This window comes from Thyridium curvatum, assembly GCF_004353045.1.
Source record: "Thyridium curvatum strain D216 chromosome Unknown NODE_37_length_373104_cov_81.786046, whole genome shotgun sequence".
NCBI classification, from domain to species: Eukaryota; Fungi; Ascomycota; class Sordariomycetes; order Thyridiales; family Thyridiaceae; genus Thyridium; species Thyridium curvatum.
Genome location: NW_022156792.1, coordinates 255,133 through 276,035, shown reverse-complemented (window position 1 = coordinate 276,035; position 20,903 = coordinate 255,133). Strand labels below are relative to the sequence as shown.

Sequence of the window (20,903 nt, the reverse complement as noted above, 5' to 3'; positions counted from 1 at the left end):
TGCGATGTAGCTGGGCGCGGTATGGCGCTCCCTACCAATGTAGGACCATAGGTTCGTCCAGAGTGAGGTCTAGGAGAAAAGGAGAGAGTTGGAGATGTAAGTCCTATATCTTGATATCGAAGCTCGTGCCGCAGCCGCAGCTGCTCGTGGCCAGCGGATTGTCCACGATCTTGAACTGGGAGCCGATGAGCTCCATTGTATAATCGACCTTGCTACCCTTGAGCAGCTCGAGCGAGGGGGTGTCGAGGATGATCTTCGGCGCAGTGAGACTCGGAGCCATCTCGGCCGCCTCGTCATCCTTGGCAAAGGTGAATATGGTATCGTCCTCTCGGATTGTGGCATCCTCATCCGACGAGGAGGAGGGGGAGGAGGCGGAGGACTCGGGTGCGCTCGTGCCGGGCAGCTGGTCGGGCAGGGTGATGAGCTTCATGATGTACTGGAAGCCGTGGCAGCCGCCGCTCTCGACCTGGATACGCAGGGCGAGGTGCGGGTTCGAGTCCTTCTTCATGATATCGGATAGGCGCTGCGAGAGTAAGGAAAGTCAGTATATCTGGTTTTCCTCAGAAGGGAGGGAATAAAAAAAAAAGAGAGACCTTTGCTGCCCTGGGGGTGATCTCCAGCTTCATGTCGTTGCCGTCCTCGTCCTTGGCCGGGTTGAACAGGGTGTGCGTGGCGAGGCGCGGGGCGGTGGTCGACAGGGCGCGGCAGTTCTGCGGCGCGTGCCTCTGGAGGACGTCTGCCCTTGGAGCAGCTCCGGTGGTTTGCCGGCGCAGAGAAGAGCTGTTTCTGATGCCCGCCTTGCCTAGACTTCGCGGAGCCGGGGCGGCCGCGGCTGCTGCTGCTGCTGCTCCATACTGGCGGAGCTGGTTGGGGAGGAGGAAGTCGACGACCGCGCCGGCAGGGCGACGGTGTTGCGCAGACAGCTGGACGAAGAGACTTGCGGCCGACCGAGTGGCCGTGCTGGTCGGACCGGCGACGCAGCGGAGGGTCGCAGCGGCTGCCATGCTGGAGATTTTCTGAGTGGTGGAGGGGGGAGGCCGGTCCGGTCGAGGAAATTTATAGCAGAGACATTAATTTAAACATGTATCGTAGATGCGTTTGTATGTATGTACGGGTACGGGTTGGAAACGCAAAAGCCCGTGGGTCCAGTGTCAGAAAGATAACCGTGGTGGTTCGGAATTGGGTATGTTGTTGTTGGTGGTGATGTTGGGACGCTTGCTAAGCAGACCCGAGGTGCAGAGGAAAAAAAGAGAACCAGTGAAGTGATGTCAAATGCTGGCTGCAACCCGCACGGTCGGTTTCCGGCCGGTGAAGCGCGGTTGGTTGCGGAGCACGCACAGTGCACGGTCCATGGAGGCTCAATTGTGAGTCACGTGTGCTTGATTCTTCTTAGTCATTGGAAATTGGTGCATTGTGAGAGGCCCTGTTCTTTAACGGGCCAAACAGTGGACCAGCCATCCATTGATGCATCAATGATCCATCGTCTTTGCTGTGCTTTGACACGAGGTGTGGGCATTCTTGACTCGCTGTCACTTAGTTATGCAGTGTGAGGGCATTGGGGTGACAATGATTTCAACGTTGGAGAAGAGACTGACCGCCAGTCTCATGTGCCGTGTGCCATTTGCTCCAACTCTGGTGGCTTTAGAGAATCACAGCGACTGTCTGCACCGCAGCTTATAGCATAGACGGAGTTCTCGGCCAGTCGCTTTCGGTGCCTACAGATGAGAAAACATTTGGAAACACCAACAGCCAATACTTGCGAGTCCAATACCAATACTTTGAGACAGACACTACAGACACTTGACGGGTTTGTTGCAGGATCACGGCCTCACTTTCCATCTACTTGTAATAGCTCCTCAATGTGGCACCTTTGTTGGGGTACGGAGGTATTCTCGGGAGCCAATTCTAGCATCCGGGGTCCCAGGCCAGATCCCACAAGATCCCACAGTGCTCCAACAAGAGGCCATTCCCCGCATTCGAGGGAACGCACAACCCCGTCAGCACCGCCCTCGTAAGACTTATATAATGCCCTAGACTGGTAAGTAGTGCGCTGCCATGGGCTCGGGCAGCTTAGGTGAGGGCTGACGCATCAACGCAGACAGCAAACAGAGAGAGAGTGTGTGTGGGAGTCTGAGGCAAAAGAGTGGGCGTGAGATGCGGAACAAGTCTTTCCCTTAGTGGGCACATCCGTCAATGATGGAGAGAGTGGGCATGCTCTCGGAAGTATATTGCGAGGCCGTTGTGTGGAATGGAGACCTTTCGGCTTGTCGCTTGCTATTTTATCCTTCCGAAGCGCGAAGCTGGCGCTGCTGGCCGGGGTAGCAGGGCAGAATGGGCTGCCCACGGGTCTCCTCCAGCTCTTCTCCAGGCCTAAATTCAGCGCCAAGTGGTGCTGAAGGCTGGCGCTACGTGGGCTTGGTGCGGAGAAAGCGCACCAACGACACTGGTGGCCACTGGTGGCGCGTGGTCATAGCCCGACTTCCCCAAACTTCGAGGCAGGGGTGCCGTCACTTCGTCACTCATTCGGACATCGGCAGTTCTCTGGTTGGTCAACTCGCCCAACTACTTGCTGTCATTGCTGTCTCGTCCTGACAAGACAGCCGCGCACAATGCGTCCTTCTCTGGTATGCTCACCTTGGACGGTACCGGGGCCCGGATCCAATGAGCCAGATTAAACTGCCATGCCATGCCTGCTAGCGTTTGATCTGCTCCAGAGGCAGGATGGGGCGCAAGAATCGGTGATCGGTGTCGTCGACCTACCCCCTTCGTAAACGTACGAGTCTCTCGGCTGGACCATCGGGGTGGTCGGGCCCAGACTTGGGGTCCTAGATCCCGTTTCAATATATGTACAAGTAGACCTGGCCCATGTTCCCGATCCCTCTGCGTGTGTGCGTCCTGGTGCTTGGAACTATTCAATCTGTCCGTTGACCATACCGCCTTCACACGGTCCTCCCTCCCAGCGAAGACTTCAACATCGAATCCAGCCTGGCCGAAAGTGATTCTTTTTGTCTCTCTCTGGCTGCTCCTGTGGTTCAACACCTCGCTGCCTGCGTGAGGTGCATGCGTGACATTTAGCCATATTAGGCGTTATCAGACCGGGGACCGAAGCAGAAGCAAGAACCAACAGAAAAAGATCAAGGAAAGATGGGTGTAGCGGACACGGAGAGGGAGGTCATCTCCCCCGTGCGCATGGCCGCCGACATCGTGGCCGCGCACTGGCTCGCCATCTTCGCCGGCCTCTTCGTCCTACGGCTGCTCTACAGGCGCTATGCCACGCCGCTCAGGCAGTACCCGGGCCCGTGGCTGGCCTCGGTCTCGCGCCTCTGGAAGTTCTGGTCCGTCTGGACCATGCGCACAAACTACAACGAGATCGAGCTGCACAAGAAGTACGGCCGCATCGTGCGCATCGCGCCCAACGAGGTCTCCATCTCGTCGCCCGAGGCGGCGCGCACGCTGCTCAGCGCCGGCAAGCGCTTCTACAAGACCGACTTCTACGGCGTCTTCCCGCCGCCCGAGAACCCGGACATCTTCACCGAGGTGCGCGAGCACGTGCACGCGCAGAAGAAGAAGGTGGCCAACGTGCCCTACAGCATGGCGGCCATGCAGCAGCTGAGCCCCTTCATCGACGACACCATCGACCTGTTCATGCAGCGGCTCAACGACCAGGCCGAGGCCCGCCCGACGCGCGGCCCCGCCGAGGTCGACCTGGGCAACTGGCTGCACTGGTTCGCCTTCGACGTGCTGGGCGAGGTCGCCTTCAGCCGCAACTTCGGCTTCCTCAAGGAGGGGCGCGACGTCGACGGCGCCATCAAGACCATCGACGACTCGCAGCGGTACAACGGCCTGATCGGCCAGGTCCCCGAGCTGGACCACGTCCTGCGGCGTAACCCGCTGTGGAAGCTGATCCCGGCGCTCGACACCAAGAACGCGCTCATCACGCGCATGGCCCTCGAGGAGATGGGCCGCCGCAAGCCCTTCGACAAGGAGAGCGAGGGCAAGTGGCGCGGCGGCGACGGCCGGCAGGACCTGCTGGCCAGTCTGATCAAGGGCCACCTCAAGGACCCGGAGAAGTTTGGCGAGGGCGACGTCTTTGCCGTTGCCCACGGCGCCATGTGCGTATTTCTCTCTCTCTCTCTCTCTCTCTCTTTCTTTCTTTCAGGAAATGCATCTTCAAAAAAATACCCTGCGTGTGAAAGCGACAATATGACTGACAACCCACCGACCGAACAGCTTCGCCGGCTCCGACTCGACCGCCTCGACCATGCAGTCCTTCTTCTGGCACGTCCTCAACGACGAGCGCGTGCACAAGAAGCTCGTCGCCGAGATCGAGGCCGCCGTGGCCGACGGCACCCTGCCGGCCGAGGGCAACGTCAGCTGGGCGCAGGCGCAGTCCCTGCCCTACTTCCAGGCCTGCATGAAGGAGGGCATGCGCGTGCGGCCCGCCGTGGGCCTCGCCATCACGCGCGTCGTCCCGCCCGAGGGCGCCGAGATCGACGGCAAGATGTTCCCCGGCGGCACGCGCGTCGCCGTCAACGGCTGGGTGCTGCACCGCGACCGGGCCACCTTTGGCGAGGACGCCGACGTGTACCGGCCCGAGCGGTGGACCGAGGACGAGGAGGAGGCGCGGCGGATGGAGAGGTACATGTTCCAGGTACGTCAGAAGAAAGCCACGGTGCGATGAAAAAAAAAAAAAAAAAAGCTAACGTGTGATTTTCTACAGTTTGGCGGCGGCGCACACGTCTGCATCGGGCGCAACCTGGCGCTGCTCGAGATCAACAAGGTGTGCCCTCGTCTGCTGCGGGACTACCGCCTGCAGATCATGCACCCGGGCCGGCCGCTCGAGGCCAAGGCCACCTTCTTCAACGTGCAGGAGGGCCTGGAGGTGTACCTCGAGAGGAAGACGGCGTGAGTGGAGGAGAAGGGGAGGGACATTTGATGTCTTCTCTGATTGATGGGTCGGGGTGATTTCAGGGACCGAGAGAGGTCTTTCCTGGGAGGTGTTGGGGAGAAAGAAATTGTACAAGATATCTGAAAACAGGGCCTTGTTTATTCTGTGTTTCTGTTGATACCTGAAGTGGCTGGAGATGGGTTGCAGAGAATGTCTGTACATAACGACCGATAATGAGACTGAGACTTGAGTTAAGTGATATCTCCAGCGCATTCAGGGTACAGCGGTAGTGGAGCTTCGGCAGCTTCCGAGGGATTCCAGGTGAGAACCCCACGAAATCAACCTTGGAACCTCGCCCAAGTCGTCCTAACCTTGAATTGCAACATCACACATGTGATCCTCGACGCATCACAAAGAGGTTAAGCTTCAATGAAGCGGAGGATCCCGTTTGATACTCGCCCAGGTTTTGGAATGTCTATTTGGGCGAATGAATTGGGTACCTTTGTCGTCTCAAGAATTGGCGCTGGGCCAATCCCTGTCCCGCTGAACCCTGCCATGCGACAGAGCGCGTTTCATCATGGCTCCGCGTGTGAGCATTTCACCTTTCTGCTTTGCCTCCCCTTCCCAGCTTGCAGTCTCCTTCAGGTCGATTGGAGGTGAGGTGCGATGGGATCGACAGGCCTGATCTTGGCTGGCCGGCCTGCGTGTTTCCTTCTTGTTTCTCTCTAAGCATATGTTTGCATATGTTTGCAATATCACCTGTTCGGTTTGGCGGCTACAAGATGAATTTAGATCTTGGTGGTTGCACCATCACAGCGCAACCGCCTTGTACACGCGGGATGCACGACGAGCGAGCGAGCGACTGTGAGCCCCTCGAGCCCTTTCTTTCGAAAGGACCGACAGGGGTTCCTCTATCGCATGGTGCAGCAGGGGCCCAACCCCACTGGTCACGACGATCCCGTCGATGGCCGGGGACAACTTAACAGCACAGCTCGTCCGAACACCTCTCTTTCTTCATCCAAAGGCCCCCTTGTGCGGCCTTTGAGCCGAAACGAAACGTGCACTCGGGCCTGTCATTCAGGCCGCCACAGCCGGTGAGAGCACTGCACCTCTCTACTCTTTGGATTGGAACGTTCCCTCTCGAAAACCATGAAACGGAGGAGAAACCCCAGAGGCAGATTCAAGGAGCACAGCTTCAGTCCCCCTTTGGCAAAAAGAGAAGCGCCCGTGCTAGCGCCAAACCTCTGGTCTTCCTCATCATCCTGATCCTGCATCCCCTTTGTGTCTGTATGCAAGTTCAGCCCTGCCCGAATCCCCAGTTGCGGCCTAGCTCTCGGAAAGCGGCATGCTCACAACATGTACTATCTGAGGTCATCGTGGAGTCCCTCCTGTCCGGTATAAGAAAAGGTGAGGCCCCTTCTCGGTGGGCTGTTGGCGTCTTTTCTTGGCTCTTCCCCAAGGCTACCATACGTACCTTTTTCCATTGCGTGTATTCGCCTGTCCCTTTCGTTATGCTGTTGTGAATAGCTTCACACTTCATTCCCTTTCCCAACCTTTGCGGCTTTCCGTTCCCTTCATTTTACCGCATTGCTCTATCCTGCTGAGCAGGCTTCCGTTCTTTGTACTTCTCACGGCATCTCTCGCACCGACCAGGCCAGACCCTTTCACCCACTACGCTCCTTTTGAAGCTGTCTCGAACGATACCAAACGAACATGCACGTTCCATTCTCTCCTCTCCTTGCATATGCGGCCCTTGTCGCCGCTGGACCGACTCTCAGCCCTCGCGCTGTGGACAAGCTCGACGAAGCGGCCACCGCCGAGGCTCAGCAACGGGATAACACGGCCACCAGGGCGTTTTCCAATGTCCAGATCAAGGTACCCAGTCAATAAATCTCGTCAGGATGATGGCATAGGAGCTGACTCTGATCGCCAAGACCTCTGATGGCAAGTGCCTCTTCGTCGACAAACTCTCGGGCGACTTCCGCGCCAACTTGACCCCCATTCAGGTTGCCGAGTGTGGCTCGACTGACGGACAGGGCTGGGATGTCATCACCCAAGGCAAGCACATTGATGTTACTGGCGCCATGCTCGTTGTGAGCACCCTGACCAACGCCTGCTTCAACTTTGACCCACGCCGCAAGGCTGGCAACCAGGTCCTTCTCTTCTCATGCGGTGGACGAGCCGCTGGCGGTAAGTTGTTCACAGTCTCACTCACCCCTTTGCTCTGCTTCTTGACCTAGTTAGTATGTCAATTCTGATGCCGTTTGGTGTTTTCTCAGAGGGACAAGCCACGACCTCGCAAATATTTGCTTTCGATGGCGGGGCAGGTCCGCTGTCATTCAAGCCCGCCAACCAGGTGGGCTCGTGCTTCACTGTCAAAGGCAACGTATTGGACATTGCCAAGTGCGATACTGCCGATGCCAAGCAGACCTTCACCTTTGGCGGAGCGGCTGCCGGCGGTGGCGCCGGTAACGGGAACGGCAATGCGGTGTCTTCGTCTGCAGCTCAAACGGACAGTGTCACGGCTCCTACTGCCAGCACTACGGCCCAGTCGGGCAACGGTGGAAACAACGGCAAGGGCAAAGGAAAGGGGACCCAGACCACTCCCGCTGCAGAGACCTCCACTACGGCCGGTGCGAGTAATGGAAATGCAGGCAATGCTGGCCAGGAAACCACCAGCACGCCCTGCACGCGCCGCACGCGTACCGTCTTCGTCACGCAGAAGCCGACGGGCGTGGTCTTGAACCCGGCTCAGCCGGGCGGTGCCGAGACTCCCGCGCCCACGGCCAAGGCCACGGCCATCCCGAACCCGACGACCCCGGTCCCGGTCTCGCGCGCCGGCGGCACTCTGGACCCCTCGGCCGCCGCGCAGGCCCAGCAGCGCGACGATACGGCGGACCGGGCCTTCAGCTCCGTTGAGATCCGCGCGCCCAATGGACAGTGCCTGTTCGTGGACCCGACCGCCGGCGACTTCCGCCAGAACCTGATCCCGGTGTCGCTCGTGGACTGCTCCGGTACGGACAACGAGAAGTGGGACGTTATCACGAAGGGCAAGCACAACGACGGGACTGCCAAGGGCGCGCTGATCGTGAGCAGTCTCATGAATGGGTGCATCAGCCTGGATGGACGGCGCGCCGCTGGGGATACGGTCACCATGTTCAGCTGCGGGGGTCGGGCCGATGGCGGTAAGTGCCTTTTCTACAATCGTTCTGAGCTGTGAGCGGGCGGCATGGATCGCTAATTGATTTTTTTGCAGAGGGCGGTACCAACTCTGGCCAGATCATGCCTTTCGGCGGCGAGACGAGTTTTGCGTTTGTGCCGGTGGCGGAGAATGGCAAGACGTGTATCCTGAATGGGCCGGATGGAAGGTTGACGTCGGGACCATGTCCTACTGACGGGTCTCAGCTTTTCTCAATTTTCCCTTGAGAGGGATGAGATCCGCTCTCGGCAGGGGTTGAGGGATGCGGTGTGCCTATACGATGGGGGAGAGGGTGAAAGCCCGTTGTGTGTATGCTGTGGCTGTGACAGCTATTGATTCTCTTCTTACTTCCTCTTTTTTTGCGCCCAAAACAGTTGCTTATAGCCAGGTCAATATATTTGTACCAATGGTGAATACACCTTTACTTTCATTCACTCATCCTGCTCATACGTCAAGCCGCACAATCTCCTCACCTCATCCATCCTCTCCAAGATCATAAGCAACTTGGTGGCCAGCGAGCAGCTTTCGTTCTCCGCCCTTCCGGCTCGTATATCCCCCGCCACGGCGTCCGCCTCGAAGGCGAACCCGAACCCGGCCATCTCGAACTCCGCCCTCTCCTCCTCTTCGCCGTTGATGCTAGCAACCAAGTAGCCCGGCCTGGAGCTCATGGCCCCGCACACCGCGACGGAGCCCTTGGCATCTCCTTTCGGTCGATAGTCTAGTTGTTTCTTTGGTCCTAGGTCAGCATTCTAATTACCATCGCGCGGCTCCATCCCAAGTTCGGCCGGCTGCATCGGGATAGCGCCAACTAATATCACGGTCAGTGCCTTCGATACCACGTGTAAAAATAGATGAGGGATGAAGTCAGTTTATGAGATCTTGCCACAGTCATCGCACGTCACAGGTTGTATGAGTAGCTCAAAGGGCCACAATAGCCCATGTGCCGACGGAGGAGAATGACTTCTTGTCTCGAAAAGTATTGAAAAGAGGGTTAAAATCCAGTAAGATCTAGTACGCATTGTCTAGGTACGAGTTACACAAGACTCCGGTTGTTTGACTTGCTCTATTCTATTTACTTGGTATGATCAGCTGGAGGAGCCGTACCCATGCCTCATGATCATGCGGAAGATCTCCAGATCGTTGAGCGCATCCTGTGGAGTCGTCTTGACTGGTGTGCCCTCGACTACCAGAGTCCAGAGCTGCTTCATTTCCAACGTGTATGGGTCCTCATAGGTCTTCCTGATGGTGCTCTCACGGAAGACGCCATCGACGTTCTCGGTAATGTGCATGGTCACTGGTAGACCCTTGACATATGGAGTATCGTACTGTACACGGACTGTCTTGTTGGGCGAGTACACCTCCAGGTGAGCGTCGAAACGCGGAACATTGTCCAACCCGGACTCGTACGAGACGGTAAAGCCGGGGTATTTGAATAGTACGCTTGAAAATATGGTTAGCCAAGAGGTGTTTTATCAAAGGAGCACGGCCGGCTCAACTCACTTCCAGAAAGGCACTCCCAATGAAGACCCGACAATCTTTTCTGGCATGCCAAGCGCCTCGCGCATGACTGAAAGGTCATGAGAGCCGAGGCCACCAAGCACACGCCAGAATCTCGATGATTCTGGGGTGATGGGAACGCCGCCACACTCAACCTCAAGGGCTGTCTTGATCATGTCTTGGGCTCGGGCGTCCTTGTCGGCAGAGTCCTCCGGCCTGAAGTCTGTGAACCTCTCCGGGAAGGTCGCGGACTGCTGTACAAAGTGGGCATTAGGACCGATGATGTCTGAGCAGGGTTGTTAGTCATGATTCCGCGATATCTCGACATTGTGGCGCATGAACCGTACCTCGCACTCTGGCGTACAGAATCTTGTCCATGCCACCAATTTCCTTGACTGCCTCTTCGAACGGCGCCGCATATCGGCGCATGTAGCCGACCATGACTTTCCCTTGGCTGGTCTTTTCAGCCTCGATGATAGCCTCGATATCTTTACGTGTCAAAGCAAGTGGCTTCTCGACGAGTACATGCTTGTTGTGCTTCAGAGCAAGGATGGCGTGCGCGGCATGGTATTCGTCCGAGTTGACGACCAGCACGACATCTACGTCCGGGGAGGCACATAGTTCTTCAGGGTCTCTCGTGGTTTTCGGGACGTGGTTTGCAATCTTGCTGGCGCAGTGCTTCAGCGCGGCGTCGGAGACATCGCACAGGTACGTGATACGGAACCAGGAGGACATGAAAGACAGTGTCGGAATATGGACGACCTGGGCAACCTCACCGCAGCCGATGAGGCCGACATTCAGGATCCTTCGTGCCGTTGCCATGGTGGAAATGATTAGCCGGCTAATGGGCAGTCTGGCGATGGTGACAGGAGAGATAGTTTGGACGGCTAGACAATTCGAGATGACTTGGGGTCCGTCCTAGGTTTTGTTGACTGGTTTTTGGACAAGGTCACCGTCGCTCCGCATTGGAGTCCAGCAAGACGCGGAGTCCCGGGCATAACTAGCTGTCAAGTCCGGTTGGAGAACCCGTTGCTAAACTCGGTAGACTCGCCCACTTTGGCTCCAGTCGACTTGGACGCCGTTAGTCTTTAAGTCCAATAGAAGACATAAACCACAGAAAACGCTAACGAAGCGGATCCCTCAATACCAGTAGCTTACCCCGAAACTCCCCGGCGGCATGGAGCTTTCGTTTATGAAATGAAGCCCGCCCTGGAACTCCTCGCTTTTGGGACTCAGACCACATCAAGCACTTGGAAGTGTTCTCCGCAAACGCGTATGCGGGGGCCAACATATCCCCTATTCTCAAGCATGGCCCACAGTCATCAACCTACCTGCCGCCTCTACGCCGTCCACTTTGTACTTGGTAGATGCGAGACGGATCTGAAAGCCCGTCCCAAGACTGTGGTTGCGTTAGTTATGTCCGGGATTCCGCGGTAATTCAGTAGACCCATCAAGCGTAGGTAGGTAGCATCAACATCCAGACCAGACCTCCACATTCCCCATGCCTCCCCGCAATAATGATCGACATCCAGCCATAGCACCAATCATTCTCACGATGCTTCCGGATAACCTTTTCACTGCGTAGCTGAACCCACTATGCATAAAGGCCTTGCCAGCCTTTCCCCTGAGACGATTGTGACTGAGGCTCCGAGCCACTGCAACTCTCTCCAGCCCAGTTTTGAGTCTTTGGAAATCTAGTTTCTGTCATTCAATTGGCTACATCTCCGGCTCGACAACGCCATCATGTTTGGAAAAGCGAACAAGGAGCCCAAACGGCAGGCAGTTGGCGAGGATCTCGCTCAGGTCCTTCCAGATGATGGCCTGCCTTGGTACAAGAAACGCCATCTCCTTGTCCTCAACTACTTTGCCGTCTCCATGGCTCTGCTCTCTGCTGCCAACGGATTCGACGGCTCAATGATGAACGGTCTACAGGCTCTGCCCCAATGGCACACATTCATGAACAACCCAACCGGCGCCTGGCTGGGCTTCATCAACGTCGCCCAGACTATTAGCAGCGTCCTCTCCTACCCCGTGATCGCCTGGTTCGCCAATCGATATGGTCGGAAGCCTGGTCTCTTCATCGGGTACTTCTTCCTTGTCCTTGGCGTCTTCCTCCAGGCCTTCTCCCCGAACCCTGCTGCGTTCATCTTGGGCAGGTTCTTCCTCGGCCAGCCGTCCAGCTGGTGGGGAGGTAATGCGCCCTTGCTGATCACCGAGCTGGCCTTCCCAACCCACCGTGCATTTCTCACGGCCCTTTGCCAGTGCGGTTGGTACGTCGGCTCCCTCGTCGCCGCCTGGGCCACCTACGGCACGCGCAACTACGACGGCTCCTGGGCGTGGCGCATCCCGTCCATCCTGCAAATCGCTATCCCCTGCGTCGTCTTGCCCGCTGCATGCCTGATCCCCGAGTCTCCTCGATTCCTCGTCTCCGTCGGCCGCGTCTCCGAGGCACGCAAAAGCTTGACGCGTCTGCATGCAGGTGGCGACGAGTCATCGGCGCTCGTCGAGTTCGAGATGGTCGAGATGGAGAGAGCCATCCAGGCCGACAGCGACCACCAAGCCAGTACCTCCTGGATGGACCTGATCCGCACACCTGGCAACCGCCGCCGCGCGTTCATCACTGTGACCATTGGCATCTATGCTCAGTGGAATGGTGTCGGCGTCGTCTCATACTACCTGGCTCTGGTCCTCCAGACCGTCGGTATCACATCGGTCACGGATCAGACTTTGATCAGTGGCTGCCTTCAGATCTGGAACCTGATCTTTGCCGTTGGCGCTGCAGCGATGGTGGACCGCCTTGGCCGAAGATTCTTGTGGCTTGCTAGTTCCATAGGCATGCTGGCCAGTTTCATTCTGATCTCAGGCTTATCGGGTAGCTTTGCGACAACCCACACAGCCTCAGTAGGCATTGCTGTTGTGCCGTTCCTGTTCATCTACTATGCGTTCTACGACATCGCCTTGTAAGTTACACCAATCCCCGCTCCTGGACTAATACTCTGTTCAATCATTGACTTTCAATACCCCAGCACGCCGTTGACCATTGCCTACCCGGCCGAGATCTGGCCTTACCACCTGCGTTCACGAGGCTTGGCCTTGTGCGGAATCTCGACTTACATCGCTGTCTCCTTCAACATCTTTGTCAACCCTATTGCGCTCGAAGCTATCGGATGGAAATACTACGTCGTCTTTGCGGTCATCCTCGTCTTTGTTGTTCTGACTATCTACTTCTTTTACCCCGAAACCAAGGGACACACCCTGGAGGAAATGGCAGTCGTGTTTGATGGGGAGGATGCTCCGGTCACGGGCCGGCAGGAACTGAAGATTGTTGGGGACCGAGTCACCGACTCGCAACACGCCGAGAAAGTTTAAAGCGAGCATGCATAGTCCAGAGTGCTGACCGGCCAACTCCAGTGAGTACTTGAAAGGAAAGACATCAGGATGACTCAACAATCGTGTTACTCGAAGGGGTTATGTAATAAAATGTAGACGTCACCTTTTACAGAGAGAAGCAATGAAGTGAAGTTGTTTGTCATTCCACCTAAGCTTCTACTCGCCCTTTTGCCTGCATTCTGAAACAAACCCAAGTCAGGGAGACAAAAGGTCAGTGTTTTGCATCAAACAGTACAGAACAAATAGTGGGTGCTGACTTATACAGTGATCTCACACGTCAACGAAGCAATGTGACTCCATTGTTCAGGAACTTTACTATGGATGTCCCGCCCAGTTTGCAAAACAGATTTGGAGTCTACCTTTGAGGTTTGGCACACTAATTGCTTCTGGCGATTGGATGACGATGAATGCTCACAAACTGTCCTACCGAAACTCATTGAGTCAGAGGATTTAGGGGTAGTATGGAAGTATTTAAGGGGAGATCTCTGACATCCTTCTATCGGGCAACCAACCCTGACAAGGAATACAAGGAATGAAATGTCTGCGAGCCTGCTCGGACAGCTTCTCGGCTTACCAGCACCCTATTCCTTTTCTGTCATATAGATATGAAGGGACAGTAAGTTTAAATATACCATGGGTTTTACCCGATCACCCCCATCAATACCGTTATAGATACTAACCTCATCATAGCTACAACCATAAACTCCTGTACAAGGTAGGTAGCAACAGAAGAGATCTTCAAAGCAATTAAGGAGGTCAATACTAATAGCGTCATTGCAGCCATCACCCTCAGCCTCGACCAGCTTGTCATAAATAACATCCGACTTAGGAGTAGCATCCGGTTAGAGGATGTCCCGGGCATGACTTTCAAGTCGACCAACATCCAGCCCGGACCAGCCCCAGTCGCAGTCCTGCGGCTCGAACAACAGCTCGCCTAATTTTGGCGACTACTCCGCCCAGTCCAGCACTCTGCCATAAGCTCCCGAGCCTCCACTCCACAACACCCTCAACATCGTGCCGCGCATCGCCGGCAACCCCGCCGACGACGATGATATCGTGGTGAACAACCGCCTCCCCAGCGAGGACGAGAACGACAAGACAATCGCCTTCCGCACGAGCGTCGCCCTCCTGTCTGCCGCGCACGAGCTCATGAGGTCGGACCAAGCGTGATTCTCCTACGGTAACCTCCCCCCTCTGAATGAGCGTGATGACGACGCATACAAACATCTCAGCTTCTATATGACTAACTAGGCGCAGAGAGTCCAGCTCATCCAGGCCTTTATGGAGACCTACAACTTAAACGATCCTAAGAAGTGTATCTTCACCTCTTTATATAGTGTGCTGCAGAAGGATGTTATATACTACATCAAGGATGCTGTCGCAGATAGCATGCCCTCGCTGCCACCTCCCGGCCAGCCTGACAGTACTGCTGATGACGGCTCTATACAGACCGCAGCGTCTGATAAGACCGGGCCGGGCTGAAAGCGCGCCAACGAGCAATCCGACGCCGCCATCGAGGAGGTCGAGAACGTCATCCAGACCCTCAAGAAGTGCGAGGCGGAGCTGAGCGCGGCGAAAGACGTCAAGAAGAGGGAGCAAGTGAGGTACACGATCTTCCAGAACCGCGAGAACCTCATCGCCGCCGTGACAAACAAGGGCCAGCCCCGCATGCGCCCGCTCAGCGCTGCGGACCGCGGTTCACAGGAGACTGGGGTGTGAAGGACCCTACCTCCCCCCACGCTCCGAAACTCACACCCGCCAAACGCCTCCTCCACCCTGATTTGCGAGGTTAGAAACTACATCAACCCGACAGAAGTGCTACCCGCGAACACATCTCAGACCTAGGACCCACTCCTGGAAACATCGTAACCCTTTCATCGCGAGGGTTCGACTTGACCATGGCCCCCGCCTCCCAGGCAGCAGTTTCGACCTCCATGAGATGTACGATCGTGCCCCTAACTTCTCTTGCGTACTGCACGCCGATGAAGAGGTCGATGAGGAGATGGGTCAGCGGGAGATCGAACAATCAGCCCAAAAGCCAACAACCAAGCCCGCATTTATCACAATCTTCAAGAAGGTGGTTGAGGAGTTACAAGCTGAACAAGCTACCTGCCTGTCGGGCCCCGTCTGGAAGCCGATCAGTATCTCTGGGGTGCTTTGAGCAGATATCTTTGATATATTCAAGAAAACTCAATCTGATACCTATTGAAGTACCATACATAGTCAAAGTGAACCGGCTATTTGGGAGTCTGATTTTATTTATCAAAAAGTGCCGTCTTTTATATATATTTTTTTCAAAGAATTCTTGATACTACCTTTTGGGGTTAATACAAGGCTGGCTTGAGAATACAACTCTTGTCTATTGCACTTTGACTCCTTATGACTCATCACACTTCCAAGCTAGGTCCTTTTAGCTATACATACACACCATTTACAGATCCCGTTGTTCGAGTATGTCTCTTTTGGCAGGGTTTTGAGCGCACACATGAAATTAACGACCGACCACCAAAGTCTTCTCAACTGGGGGTGGCTACTCATTCCATCACGTCTTCATCACTTTTTAGGTCAAGGCCAAGGTTTATTGTCCTTTTTGTTTTCTTTACCACACAGCTCTCTAGACAACCACATCGCAACATTGTCTTCTTTGTCACGCAGCTTTCCGAACCACCCCATCACAACAACGTCGACAACTCCACAGCAATGCCGAAACGACGGCCTTCCGCAACCTCTGCCCCAGGCCAGAGAACCTGTACGGTGTGCAAAAAGAACCAACCAGTGAGCTTCTTCCGACGCCCAGGTGGAAAGCATCCGATGCACATAATCAAGTCAAGCCTCGATGAAGAGACCACGAATATCACTGGCTTGGCAAATGAGGAGCTCAGGACCAACGAGCACGCTCATTTCAAGAACCGCGCCGGATGAACGCACTTTCCACACCTATCGAGAGGACTTACGACGCTCAGGAGTCGCCACTAGAGAATGTCATGGACGATCTCGCAAATACGGCAGAGCCGATTCTAGCAACAAAATGCGGGATTGTCCTCGAGCATCTTCGATTAAGCCTTGTCTCTCGAAGGCCACAAAACCAGTCTTTGACTGCCCTGGATGCTGCTTGGATCATGAACCATCTAGCCAAGTCTAAGCTGCAAATTGATGCCTACCATACACTGTCTGGAGAGGCCTGCAAGGTCCCGGATCCTCGTATCTACCCCTTCCTCCGAGATTTGGCCCGGATATATCGACAGAAACTGCGCCAACTCGAGACTGACACCATGGGGCTCGACACGACTCAAAAGAACAAAAAGGAAATTTTGGAGGAGTTCAAATCGGTCCTGACGGAGTTGAACAGTGTGGCGGAGACAGTGGTCCACATGCCATATGGAAACGAGCCACATCGCCCATTATGGATCGGTCTTGGACGCTACATGTAAGATACTATATGGGGCTCCATCGATGAGACCAAGTGGAGCGTGTTTAGCCATCATCTAGAGTCACCGGAAGTGATGAGTGCTTTGGAGAGTTTGACAGACCGGCAGCTGGTCAGGCGACAGTTACGGTTTCGTTCCGTGGCGCAACTCCGCGTGTCACAATGTACTTCTAAAGCCTGGGTTATGAGAAAGAGGGAACTAATACCAAGATCATTTGCTCGGCACGACTATGTTCCTACTCAGTTACCTCGTTCTAAACCGACTCTTTTGTGTTTTGTTGAAAGACCATGTATTTGCCTTTGTTGATACACACAAAGGCTTTGAGTGAATACAATGCCGTTGTATGGTAGCAGGGTCTACTACTTCAAATTCCTGTTGGCATATGAATTAAGTACAAATAGCGACCCTTTGAGGTCCATTCTCCTCGAGATTCCAACATAGGCCATTTTCACTCAACAGACCTACATCGCACCACTGCCCCACAATGCCTTCAACTCGAGCATCCCAAATACTCAACACAAAAAAATGCCGGCGGTGCAAGGTAACCAAGCCACTGGCAGATTTTCAAAAGGAAGGAAAAGAATTCTTGTCATGCGCGCCGTGCAGGGAGAAACAAGCAGCGGGATCAAGGCGTTCCAGGGCAAATACAGCATTGAGGCGTGCGTCCCTGGCACAAGCGAACAGGGATGATGAAGACCAGGAACTCCAGCAAGGTGGATTTGATGAGATTGACATGGATGTGGAATTTGGGGAAGAGGTCCAAGAAGAGATGCAAGAAGAGGTGCAGGGGGAGGTGCGAGAAGAGGCAAATATTGGGGTGCAGGCCGAGGATGGCTCAGACATAACGAAGTCGGCTTTGGAGAGAACAATGGCTATTGTCAACAACACCCCAAACCAGAGCCTAGCCTTCAGGTGTGGCATCGTCTTGGAGCAGCTTCGACTCGGACTGCACATGCATGGCAACAAGGGTCTCAACTCACAGGAAGCCGCCTGGATCATCAACCACCTCGCCAAGTCAGAGCTGCAGATCGACGCGTACCACCATGTCTACAAGCCGTGCAAGCTCGAAGACAAGCGAGTGAATGACTTCGTCCGTGAGTTTCGATCGATTTACGAGAGGATCAGGGATCAAGTTGTGTCAGAAAACCCCAATGCCCTGGCCATGAGGTTCAGGAATGTGGTGCCAGACCTTAGGGCTTTACCTGAGCTGAAGGTGCACCCCAAATATCGTGGTATCCCACCTGCAGAGCCTCATTGCTCCTTATGGTTCAACTTCCTGTCGCTGTAGGACACGGCGAACCGACGCGTGGATGATAAGGGGAGAGGAGGAGCTTGGGAAAAGCCACAGGAGTGTCAATGTTAGTGTCCAATACGTCAAAATTATTTCATAGAGGAAGTGAGTGTCCACTTGGAGGGCACACAGTGTCTTTGTCTGCGAGAGCGATAGTTGTAGCACAGCTTCCCTTTAATGCTGTGCTGTGTTGTGCGAGAGTGACAACAACTCTCCATACTCTCAAGCAAATGCCATTACAAGATGATCCATTAGTTATAAAAGACAGAAGAAAAGACTACACTTCAGTGCGACTTCTTTAATTGCTGTTCAAAACTCTATCTTGGTTTCCGTGATTTGGCGTTGAGACAAAACATCTTGATCCCGGCGCTTACTTCCCCACCGGACCAGGAAGTTGGGCCCGGGAATAGTGCACGTGGCAGCTAATGGATAACGCTGCCGCACCACTGAACTGCCGCTGTAAGGGCACTAGAACAGCTGGAGGTTCTGACAGACAAACGGCAGGCAGTTGAATGTTGATTAGCGCAGGTGAGCCTAGCCCGGCAGTGGCTTAGGCGCTAATTCGCTCCGCCCCAGATCGCCAGATCGGATAAATAAGCTAGGGGCCCACCTGCAGACCGTCACATCACCGCCAAACTCCATACGTCATTGGCGCACACGAGATCGCCAAGTCCTCAGCACCCAGCTTTCTCCTGTGTCGCATGGTCGGCCTGGATCTTGCGCGGTTTCCCTTCTCCACCGGATTATATGCTGCTCTTGGTGCGGCGCCTCAAAGACAGAAATGTCTGGCGGCAATTTCCAAAGGCCGCGGGCCGAGACGGCTCCCACACTGGGAGCTGATGAGATTCCGATCATATCAGATGGGACAGATGACGCGCCCAATCTGCCTCGCGGTGCTCTACGAGTGCACTACACTCTCCGTGCCGACGACGAGCGCGCGGCGACCCTGCAGCCGCCGTCAGTCAATACAACGGGCATCACTCGCTCCGACACGGAGCTTCACCGTACCAGCTCAACCCCGACCACACAAGGTCTGCGCCGGCGGGGCAACAACAACAACAACAACACACTGCGCACCATCGAGGACTTCGAGGACTACGAAGAGCGACCTGGCTGGCACCCTGGTGCCGAGCCTGGAGTCGATGTCTCTAAGCCTGACGGCGGACACGCCTCGATGCCAACGCTGCAGGCACCGTGTGATATCACCGTAGTAGACTTTTCGCGAGAGGACATGGTCGTGCACCACCTTGACAATGAGACCATCGCCGACTTTCTGCAGACACCCGAACCTACCTGGTCCAAGTGTCGGTGGATCAACGTCAATGGGCTGAGCTGGGATGTGATCCAGGCGCTGGGCAGGAACAAAGGACTGCACAAGCTCGCGATCGAAGACTTGATGAACACCAGGAACAGGACCAAGACGGACTGGTGTGTAACTGCATATCTATGTCGCAACGTGAAGTAGCATGAGTTAACCAAGAGTGATGGCCACAGGTACTCGAACCACGCATACATGGTTCTCACCCTGCAGAAGCTTATCCGGAGCGAGGATTACAACTTTGATTCATCCGACTCCGAGAGTGAGAGTGACTCAGATCATGACGACAAAGGATCCTCCAAGAGCCGGAGCAGTAACAGCTCCCGCTCTCGCCATGGCATTATCAAACGCACCAGGAAGCTCTTCCGGCGAGCGAAAGCGAAGAAGTCCGCCCTTGAGTCCAATCTCGAGAATGGCACCCTCGAGAAGCACGGCGAGGCACCATACAAGGTACGGCGCGAGACTTCAGCGTCCAACAAGGACTTATTCAACTCGACCACACCCTTGTCGAAGCAAGTCAAACCTCGCACTCTGCAGCGCTACCATGCCTCACCCAATAGCGCACGCACTCTCTACATGGAGCGGCACTCGGGACTGTCGTCGCGCGGGCTCGCCGTGGCAGCCGAGCAGGTCTCCATCTTTATCACCAACGACAATACCATCATCTCCTTCTTCGAGATGTCGGCTGACGACGTCGAAGCGCCCATCTTGACTCGTCTGCAGACACACGACACCATCCTGCGGCAGAGCTGCGACGCCAGCATGATTGGCCAGGCCATCATCGACGCCATCATCGACCTCGCCATTCCTGTAGCCGCCTGCTATGGCGACGTCATCGGGGACCTGGAGCTTGACGTGCTCACGAGGCCTAACGTGGGCCATACCAAGAGCCTCTACATCACCATCTGTGAGATCAACAAGTTGCTGGCCTTCATCAACCCTATCCTCAACCTCATAAATGCCCTGCGCGACCACAAGACGGAGCTGTCTCTTAGCGACGGCCACGGCTCATCCGTGCAGGACGAGACGCTCCGCAATCCCCTGACAGGCGTCATCATCACGCCTATGACGCACACTTACCTCGGCGACGTCGTCGACCACTGCGTCCTCATCACCGAGCAGCTCGAGCAGATCAAGAGCCAGGCCGAGGGCCTTATTTCGCTCATCTTTAACACCATCTCGACCTTCCAGAACGAGTCTATGAAGCAGCTGACGATTGTCACCATTATCTTTCTGCCCCTGACCTTCCTGACTGGCTATTTTGGCCAGAACTTTACACCCTTCGACGACCTAAACAAGGGAATCTCGCACTTGTAAGTGTTTTGTCCATATCGCATGATGGTCGTCCTGCATTCTGTGTGCTGACATGGAATGAAACAGCTGGAAACTCGCAGGCCCCATCATCGTCGGCACCATCCTCGTTCTCATGCGCGACATTATCTACCAGTCGGCCAAGTCGGCGATACAGCATCGCCACATAGTGTACCTGCGCAAGAACCGGTTGAGAGGCATGCGGAAGAAGAGGTCAGCGCGGAGGTGATGCGGAGTTTGTTATGTGCATAGCGACTTGTGGCATTCAGCATGCTGTTATATTACCAACAGAGTGGCAAGCTGCATCGAAACGGCACACTCAGTGGATATTGCTTACACGATTGTGAATCTTGCACACGTGAACCCAGGTCTCGGTTAAAAAGGTGAAGTCCGTTCCCGTAGATGCAGGCGTTGCCGATATCCCCGAGAGAGTGCAAGGGTTGAAGAGCACACCCTCCTCGGCACTTACAGACCTCATCTTGTCGAGGAATTCTCCGATGATCTCCATGACCCTGCATCGATCCTCCCACTGAAAGTCCGCATGCGACCAGATGGCGCACGTACTGCCCGCTATGATGAAA

General features: G+C 55.2%; 7 protein-coding genes across 7 annotated transcripts; 5 read left to right on the top strand and 2 right to left on the bottom strand.

Moving 5' to 3' along the window:
- Positions 1-103: 103 nt before the first annotated feature.
- Positions 104-1,004, bottom strand: E0L32_006527 (uncharacterized protein; the record flags this gene model as incomplete). Its single annotated transcript, XM_031141170.1, has 2 exons — positions 104-523; positions 594-1,004. The coding sequence occupies 2 exons, from the start codon at positions 1,002-1,004 to the stop codon at positions 104-106; spliced, it is 831 nt and encodes a 276-aa protein (XP_030994812.1).
- A 2,140-nt stretch (positions 1,005-3,144) lies between these two features.
- E0L32_006526 (uncharacterized protein) lies at positions 3,145-4,909 on the top strand (the record flags this gene model as incomplete). The annotated part of the gene is made up of 3 exons (XM_031141169.1): positions 3,145-4,112; positions 4,231-4,651; positions 4,721-4,909. The coding sequence occupies 3 exons, from the start codon at positions 3,145-3,147 to the stop codon at positions 4,907-4,909; spliced, it is 1,578 nt and encodes a 525-aa protein (XP_030994811.1).
- A 1,692-nt stretch (positions 4,910-6,601) lies between these two features.
- E0L32_006525 (uncharacterized protein) lies at positions 6,602-8,314 on the top strand (the record flags this gene model as incomplete). Its single annotated transcript, XM_031141167.1, has 4 exons — positions 6,602-6,763; positions 6,823-7,078; positions 7,129-8,073; positions 8,145-8,314. 4 exons carry the CDS (start codon positions 6,602-6,604, stop codon positions 8,312-8,314), a joined length of 1,533 nt encoding a protein of 510 aa, XP_030994810.1.
- Positions 8,315-9,172: 858 nt separating this feature from the next.
- Positions 9,173-10,406, bottom strand: E0L32_006524 (uncharacterized protein; the record flags this gene model as incomplete). The annotated part of the gene is made up of 3 exons (XM_031141166.1): positions 9,173-9,527; positions 9,588-9,870; positions 9,932-10,406. The coding sequence occupies 3 exons, from the start codon at positions 10,404-10,406 to the stop codon at positions 9,173-9,175; spliced, it is 1,113 nt and encodes a 370-aa protein (XP_030994809.1).
- A 921-nt stretch (positions 10,407-11,327) lies between these two features.
- On the top strand, positions 11,328-12,953 carry E0L32_006523 (uncharacterized protein; the record flags this gene model as incomplete). Its single annotated transcript, XM_031141165.1, has 2 exons — positions 11,328-12,544; positions 12,611-12,953. 2 exons carry the CDS (start codon positions 11,328-11,330, stop codon positions 12,951-12,953), a joined length of 1,560 nt encoding a protein of 519 aa, XP_030994808.1.
- A 626-nt stretch (positions 12,954-13,579) lies between these two features.
- On the top strand, positions 13,580-17,690 carry E0L32_006522 (uncharacterized protein; the record flags this gene model as incomplete). Its single annotated transcript, XM_031141164.1, has 8 exons — positions 13,580-13,590; positions 13,665-13,689; positions 14,460-14,687; positions 14,788-15,115; positions 15,412-15,425; positions 15,593-15,749; positions 15,882-16,401; positions 17,087-17,690. The coding sequence occupies 8 exons, from the start codon at positions 13,580-13,582 to the stop codon at positions 17,688-17,690; spliced, it is 1,887 nt and encodes a 628-aa protein (XP_030994807.1).
- A 784-nt stretch (positions 17,691-18,474) lies between these two features.
- On the top strand, positions 18,475-20,551 carry E0L32_006521 (uncharacterized protein; the record flags this gene model as incomplete). The annotated part of the gene is made up of 3 exons (XM_031141163.1): positions 18,475-19,121; positions 19,176-20,324; positions 20,392-20,551. The coding sequence occupies 3 exons, from the start codon at positions 18,475-18,477 to the stop codon at positions 20,549-20,551; spliced, it is 1,956 nt and encodes a 651-aa protein (XP_030994806.1).
- Between the last annotated feature and the right edge of the window lie 352 nt (positions 20,552-20,903).